Source organism: Cynoglossus semilaevis, chromosome 9 (assembly GCF_000523025.1).
Source record: "Cynoglossus semilaevis isolate Cse_v1.0 chromosome 9, Cse_v1.0, whole genome shotgun sequence".
Classification (NCBI taxonomy): domain Eukaryota; kingdom Metazoa; phylum Chordata; class Actinopteri; order Pleuronectiformes; family Cynoglossidae; genus Cynoglossus; species Cynoglossus semilaevis.
The window spans coordinates 4,448,514-4,456,318 of NC_024315.1; the positions used below are offsets into that span (position 1 = coordinate 4,448,514).

Here is a 7,805-nt window from a genome sequence, read left to right on the forward strand (position 1 = left end):
AAAACAGTAAAAACACACGGATAGGTAAAATAAAATAAATTGCGTTCCTGTTTAAAAATGATAGATTTTGAAAAGTTCTCTTTCTGATTTATGATGTTTTCTGTATCTACCAAGGATTCGTCTGTAAAGGCTGAACCGGGGACATTTCTGTTGTTAATAATCGATGCTCGGCCTGGGTCTGTAGTTCTTTGGATTAAATGTCCTGGATGATGTTACACAAAAAGCTCTAGGAGATTTTTGAGTTGCTTCCGAAAGCCGTCTGCGCAGTGGTCATCATGTTTGTGGCGTTACCAAAGGTGATGCTGGATTCGATCCCAAGAAAGTGAGTCTAAGAAATTCTAATTTACATCTCTTCTCTTCTATTACAGCGTCTCACCTTTCACGACCCAAACATCAAATAAAGGAGAACCTGAGTTGGTGTTGGTGAAGATTGAAGGAGGATTGAAGGAACACTAAAGATGTGTGAAGTGAAGGAAGAGATTGATGAGGACGTCGTCAGACACGAGGCGTCCTTAAAACCCTTCTCAGAGCCGTTCCTCCTCATTTTGTCTCCGCCCCCGGCGTTCCTCCCTGTCCCTGGTGAACCCACCACGTTCTGGCACAAGTGGCTGAAAGCTTTTGAAACCTATCTCGGTGCACTAGGTGAGACGGAGCTGGCCGACTCCAGTAAATGTCTACTGCTCCAAAACTGTCTCGGCCTCGAGGGCCAACGGATCTTCAGCACGTTGATCCAAAGCGGGAGCACGTACGCCGCGGCCATTTCGGTGCTAACGAGTTTCTTCACCTCTGACCGCAGCACTCAGACGAGCCGCCTTAAATTCCATCAGAGAGCTCAGAAGCCCGAAGAGACCGTGGATCAGTTTGTGTCGGCTTTAGACGAGCTGCTGCAGCCCTGCAACTATGAAGGAGCGAAGGACGAAGTGATTTTGAATCAACTGACACTAAAAACCAAGTCTCTGCGTCTCAGAGAAAGGTTGCTGCTGGAGAAAGAAACTCTCACCTTGTCCAAAGCGATGCTTATTTCCAAAGAAGTGGAATCGGCTTTGACTGAGTCTGAACAGTTTGATTTTCATGAAGTCAGTGTGGACATTGGAGACGACGTTTACCCTCCTGTTAAAAAAAAGGCCAAAAGAGGGCGTCCTCGGCGTGGAGAGATAAGAATCAAGGCCAAACCTCAGGCGGCTAAAGTCCCGGCTAAATCTTCTTTCAAGGACAACTTCTATTACAGTAATGACAAACTGTATTATAGTGATAATGAAGAGGATGACTGCACCAGTGCAGCTGAGGATGATGAGACCTGTGGTGTTGATGAGAACAGTAAGAAAGCCTCCGTCTCACGTTGCAACAAATCTACAGATAAAGATCTTCTCATTTCTGTCAGCAGCCTGAGGAAGGATAAGCAGTTAAAGAAAGAGCGCCCCTACTGTCCCATCTGTGTCAACAGGTTCTTCAGAGACGTGAACAAGCTGGCCAGACACATGAGGTCTCACACCAAGGAGAAACCCTTCCGCTGTCCTGTTTGCGCAGTGACCTGCAGCCAGTCGTACCACATGATCCGACACCTGAGGAACCAGCACGGCGCCGGGCAGCACGTCTGCTTCACCTGTGGGAAAACTTTAGGAAGTTCTGCAGAGTTACGGAGTCACAAGAAGGAGCATGTGTCGGAGAGCGTCACGTGTCTGCACTGCCAGGAGGTTTTCACCGACACGGATACATATTTAATCCACGTCCAGTCACACTCTACGACAGCAGACACGGAGGAGGTGAAGAACCAGAGCGACCACCTCGGTGATGAGGCCGATCAGAACCAAACGGACTCTGTTAACGAAGACTCCCCAGAGTCTGAGGGGGTAGAAACCATGGACTCGGGGGCAGAGGAATCCCAGGACGGTGACGGTGCCAAAGAAAAGAAGTTACCACCCAAGAGTAAAACAAAGGGTCATTTCTGCCCCATCTGTGTTGGTAGAGGCTTCAGGGGGGCAAATAAACTCGCCAGACACATGAGGACGCACACCAAGGAGAAACCCTTCACCTGCCCCGTCTGCGCTTTGACGTTCAGCCAGTCCTACCACATGACCCGACACCTGCGGAACCAACACAACCTGGGCAAATACATCTGCTCCAAATGTGGAAAAAATCTAAGTACTTGGCAGGATCTGAAAGTCCACCGGAAAACCCATTCAGCCAAGAAATGTGAGAAGCAGGTAGAGGAGAAGTCTGCTGTCAGTCACTTCCAGGTACCCAAGACCCCCGGTCCTCAGAGTCACATCTGCGGCGACTGCGGCAAAGTCTTTGGTCGAACGTACCACTTGAAGAGGCACATACTGACGCATCACAAGGCAGCGAACCAAGAGAAGTACGGCTGCCCCGAGTGCCAGAAGAGCTTCGCCTTTCAGATCGACCTCACCAAGCACATGCAGAGACACGCCAAAGACGGGATTTGTCCGAAATGTCAGAAAACCTTTGACGATCCAGAAGAGCTGGAGACGCACATGGAGATGCACGACAAACCCTACTCCTGTCACAGCTGCGGGAAGAGGTTCAAGGTGGAGTATGCACTGAAGAAGCACGAAGAAGGACACGGTAACGAACAGTACTACTGCTCACTGTGTAAGAAACACTTCATCAAACTGTCGCACTACAAACGGCACACCCAGGTTCACGAAAGACGGGAATCCAGGTGTCCACACTGTAACATCGTCTTTCTACAGCTAACAGCCCTGAAGTATCACCTGCGGACTCACACCGTGGAGCGGCCGTTCCAGTGCACGTGGTGCATGGACACGTTTGAGACAAAGGAGGAACTGGAACAGCACAGTCTCAAACACCGGAAGTTCAGAAAAGAGCGACCCTACACGTGCACCAGGTGCGATTACGCCTTCCCCACGCTGCCCGAGCTGACGGAGCACATGAACACGCACGAGGGCGAGCAGCCGTCCTGCTGCCCAATCTGCGGCAGGACTTTCCTGAACAAGAACAAACTGGAGAAGCACCTGAGCATCCACACGGGGGAGAGACCTCACCTGTGTTCCGTCTGTGGCAACGGCTTCCCCTCGGCCGCCAGCCTCAAGCTGCACGTCAACATTCACACAGGAGAGAAACCCTTCCAGTGCTCCCAGTGTAGCAAGGCCTTCAGGTCGTCCAGCGGGCTGCGGCTGCACAGCAGACAGCACATGGAGGTCCGGCCCAGCTACGAGTGTCGGGAGTGCGGCAGGAGGTACGGACGCATGACGGAGCTGAAGATGCATCAGCGCTACCACACGGGGGACAAACCGTACGCCTGCACCTGCTGCAGCAAACGCTTCATCAGCAAAGACAAACTGAACGTTCACATGCGCGTGCACACGGGGGAGAGACCGTACTCCTGTCCACACTGTGGACAGACGTTCACGCAGACTGGAGACAGAAACAGACACATTGGTAAATACCACGCCCTCGAACCTGTGGACTCATGAGTCGATGGCGATGACCGTCTGGAGGTTTCTGGTCTGGATATCTGTTACAGTAGATAGGGTTAAAAACCAACCCTAGAATCTTTAGAGAGTTTAAAATTAAAAACCTAGTCTCACATGTTCCACTTTCAAGGGAACAGTTTCTGCTCGTTCTTTTAGACCTCAGTTGTCTAGGAAACAAGCAGCAGTCTGACTGTCTGACGTAGTGCAGCGTGTGTTGTTTTTCGTAGACACTGAGAGGCGACAAAAATCAACTACAAAAACAGTGAAAATAACCTTGTTTTGCTTGAAGCTGATACTGTTTAAAGTATTGTTAAACTACGCGGACCTTCAGTGTCGTCCAACGTGGACGACACGAATGTTAAAATAATAACTGAAAACCCTAAACGGACACATGCACCGTTGTTGCAGCCTGGATGAAGTAACCCTGCCTGGGTCTAAAGAAAAGAAGACAGTGACACTACGTTGTTGAAGCTAAACACTAATCCTTAGCAGATACACCATTAAACCAAAGCCTCTAACACTATATTTATGTTTGTGGAATTCTACTGAACCTGGAGTCCACTTGGTTTGTTCTTTGTTTATTAGCCTGCTGTCCCTCTTTTGCATGTTTGTACTTTTATAATCGTATCCAGATTTGTGCCATTCTTTTGGGAGACCAAAGAAAACTGTGTGAGAACAATGTTATTTTCTGTGCTGATGCGTTGTTTTGAACACTAGGATATCGTCGCTGATCAGGTTTGGACTCACTTTTTTTCCTTCACTTTAGTTATTTTTTTTTGTTTGTTTTGGTTGTTTACTAACTTTAACTCAGAAACATTCTCTGTGGCCAGAAACAAACATCAACATGAAACAAAACTGTTGTGTTTGTAACAATAAATCACAACAGTACGAGCTGTGTGCAAATCAAAATCAATCAAATCAAATTTTATTTATATAGCCCACATTTACAAAATACAGTTTGTCACATGGGGCTTCACAGGGTTGGTAACATCCTCTGTCCTTAGACCGTCAGCCAGGGTAAGGAAAAACTACCGAAAGAGAAACCCTTTCAACAGGGAGAAAAGAGAAAGGTAGAAACCTTAGGGAGAACCACAGGTGACGGATCCACTCCCTGGACGGACAGACGTGCAATAGATGTTATCAGAACATACATTGTACAAATACATAAAAACCAATGAAGAAAAAAAAGTCGTGGTAGTGGCAGTAGTCCTGTGCTCCTCCTGTTCACCGGTGGCAGCAGAACTGTAAAAGAGTGGGACCAGTTTCCTAAGTGTATACATGGTGGTCGGTATGAATATAGGACAGGACAGAAGAATAAAGTAAGACCGTAGAGTCTGTGTCCTCATTATAAGTGCAAGATGAAGTGAAATGAAATGAAATGCAATGCCCCCCAGCAGTCTAGGCCTATAGCAGCATCTTTTTAGACTGTTCTAGTCGGGGCATGTTTAATCTAATTTAGGCTATAGGCTATACTATACAAATGGGTTTTGAGTCTCACTTTAAAGGACGAGACAGAATCTGACTCTCTTACTGAGAGTGGGAGCTGGTTCCACAGGAGAGGAGCCTGGTAACTAAAAGTTCTACCACCCGTTCTATTTTTATTTATTTTAGGGATGACCAATAGATTCGAATTTTGGGAGCGCAGTGATCTATTTGGTTTGTATGGGGTAATTAAATCACAAATGTATAATGGGGCTTGATTATTTAGGGCCTTGTATGTGATTAAAAGTATTTTAAAGTCTATTCTACTTTTTACTGGGAGCCAGTGTATTGAAGCCAAGACGGGGGTTATATGTTCTCGTCTTCTAGTTCCGGTCAGTATGCGTGCTGCCGCATTCTGGACCAGTTGAAGGCTTCTTAAGGACTTATTGGGACATCCTGATAGTAGCGAATTGCAATAATCCAGCCTGGAGGTTATAAAGGCATGGATTAGTTTTTCAGAATCTGGTCGTGATAACATTTTTCTAATGGATTTAATGTTACGTAGGTGGTAGAAGGCTGTTCTACAGGTTTGGTTAATATGTTTTTGTAGTGATAAATCCTGATCAAACAGGACACCCAGGTTCCTTGCTTTACCACAGGGGACTGGGGTAGAACTACCTATGGTTATAGTTAGATTTGACAATGGTGCTCTTATATGTTTAGGCCCTAAAACTATGACCTCAGTTTTTTCTGTGTTAAGCATTAGAAAATTCTGGGTCATCCATGTCAGAATGTCTCTAAGACAATCTTGGATTTTAATTAAGGGGTTTGGGTCATCTGGCCGTACCGATACATACAATTGGGTGTCATCTGCATAGCAATGAAAGTTTATGTTGTGCTTCCTGATGATGTTGCCTAGTGGCAGCATGTACAAAGTGAAAAGAATTGGGCCAAGCACGGAACCCTGAGGAACTCCATAGTTCACTTTAGTGAGTATGGAGGATTCCTCATTTACGTTAACAAATTGAAACCTGTTCGACAAATAGGATTTGAACCAGGCAAGTGCTGATCCTTTAATCCCGACATCTTTTTCCAGCCTATGTAACAGGATCTCACGGTCAATTGTGTCGAACGCTGCGCTGAGATCCAGAAGGACCAGGATAGACGCCAGTCCCTTATCAGAGGCCACGAGAACATCATTTTGTACTCTCAATAGTGCAGTCTCTGTGCTATGATGGGTTCTAAACCCAGATTGAAATTTTTCAAATAGATTATTGTCATGCAGATGATCACACAATTGGGAAGCGACAGCTTTTTCTAAGATTTTAGAAATAAAAGGTAAATTTGAAATGGGCCTATAATTAGCTAGAGTGCCAGCGTCCAGAGAAGGCTTTTTAAGTAATGGTTTAATTACTGCTATTTTGAATGCCTCTGGGACACAGCCACTCAGTAGGGACATATTTATTTGTTGTAATATTATGTGACCTATTTGGGGAAGGGACTCTTTAACTAGTCTAGCTGGTATAGGATCCAGCTGACAGGTGGTTGATTTAGCAGCGGAGACCAGAGACCTTAGCTCGGGGAGATTTAAAGGGTTAAATTCATTTAATTGTAAGATTGGAGTCACCATTGTGTCTAGGTTATTCATGCTAAACTGCATTTTGGTCATGTGTGGAGGAAGGAGGTGATTAATTTTATCTCTGATTTTATCTATTTTGTCATTAAAAAATGTTAAAAAGTCGTTACTACGCAGAGATAGAGGTATTTTTGGGTTGATTACATTTTGGCTCTCTGTCAGCCTGGCTACAGTGCTGAAAAGGAACCTGGGATTGCTCTTATTTTTGTCTATTAACTCTGAGTAATAAGTTGTTTTTGCATGTTTCAGAGCTCTTTTGTAATTATCAAAGCTGTTCCTCCACAGGACATAGTGACTGTCGTTATGTGTGGAACGCCATGCTCTTTCTAATCTCCTTGTTTCTAATTTTAAGGCGCGAGTTTGGGTATTAAACCATGGGGCGGATTTATTTTGAGACATAATTCTCTTTTTTAGGGGGGCTACATTGTCTATGACAGTTTTTAAAGTTAAGTTTGTTTTATTTACTATATCATTAAATTTTGTGGGGGATATTGTCATGTAATTTTCTAAATCTGAATCTGTGTAACAGAAACTTGACTGAAGGGCAGAAGAGAGCTGTTCGTGGAACTGTTGCACGGAGCTCTCAGATAAACAGCGACTATAATAATGGTGCTGTCTAGAATTATGAGCGTGTGTGGCTATAAATTCAAAAGAGATGAGAAAATGATCAGACAGAAGGGGATTTTCATTAAATACCACCATGTTATATATGTCAATGCCATAGGTTAGAATAAGGTCTAGGGTGTGCTTGTGGCGGTGAGTAGGTTTGTTAACCTGTTGTTTGAAGCCAATTGAGTCGAGCAGAGCTTTAAAGGATGAGCTCAGACTGTCATTGGCTACATCTATGTGGATGTTAAAATCGCCGACTATGATAATTCTGTCAGAACAGAGAACTAATTCTGACAAAAAATCTGCAAATTCGGCTAAGAAATCAGAGCATGAATTTGGTAATTTCCTAATTGTCATGTTTGGGATTTAATCAACTTTGTCAGATTTCTGGAAAGGAGAGAAGCTCCATCCAGGGTGGGATGAACACCATCCCTATTTATCAGACCAGGATTCAGCACTCATATGTGTTAAATTTCATCAACTCAGAGTGTTCTTTCAACTCTGTCATGTTTAACTCTTTCAAAAGTGTTGTTTTAACTCAATCTAGAGTGGACCAATATAGACACTTTGAAAGTGTTGAATTCAACTCTCTAGCTTCCGCCTGGGTGTGTGCGTCATGCGTAAGCACAGGAGGCTCTACTCCGTGCTCTCAGCACTTAATTCTCCTATCTGTTTTCGGCTCT

General features: G+C 44.9%; 1 protein-coding gene across 2 annotated transcripts; it reads left to right on the forward strand.

Moving 5' to 3' along the window:
* On the forward strand, positions 1–4,364 carry LOC103383476 (zinc finger protein 271-like). Of its 2 annotated transcripts, none has more exons than XM_025058733.1 (2): positions 1–24; positions 115–4,364. In XM_025058733.1, the coding sequence occupies exon 2, from the start codon at positions 459–461 to the stop codon at positions 3,453–3,455; it is 2,997 nt and encodes a 998-aa protein (XP_024914501.1). In that variant the 5' UTR covers positions 1–24; positions 115–458; the 3' UTR covers positions 3,456–4,364. The 2 variants fall into 2 exon arrangements, with proteins under 2 accessions (XP_024914501.1, XP_016890385.1); XM_017034896.2 differs by having other exon boundaries at positions 7–296; positions 369–4,364.
* The last annotated feature ends 3,441 nt before the right edge of the window (positions 4,365–7,805 follow it).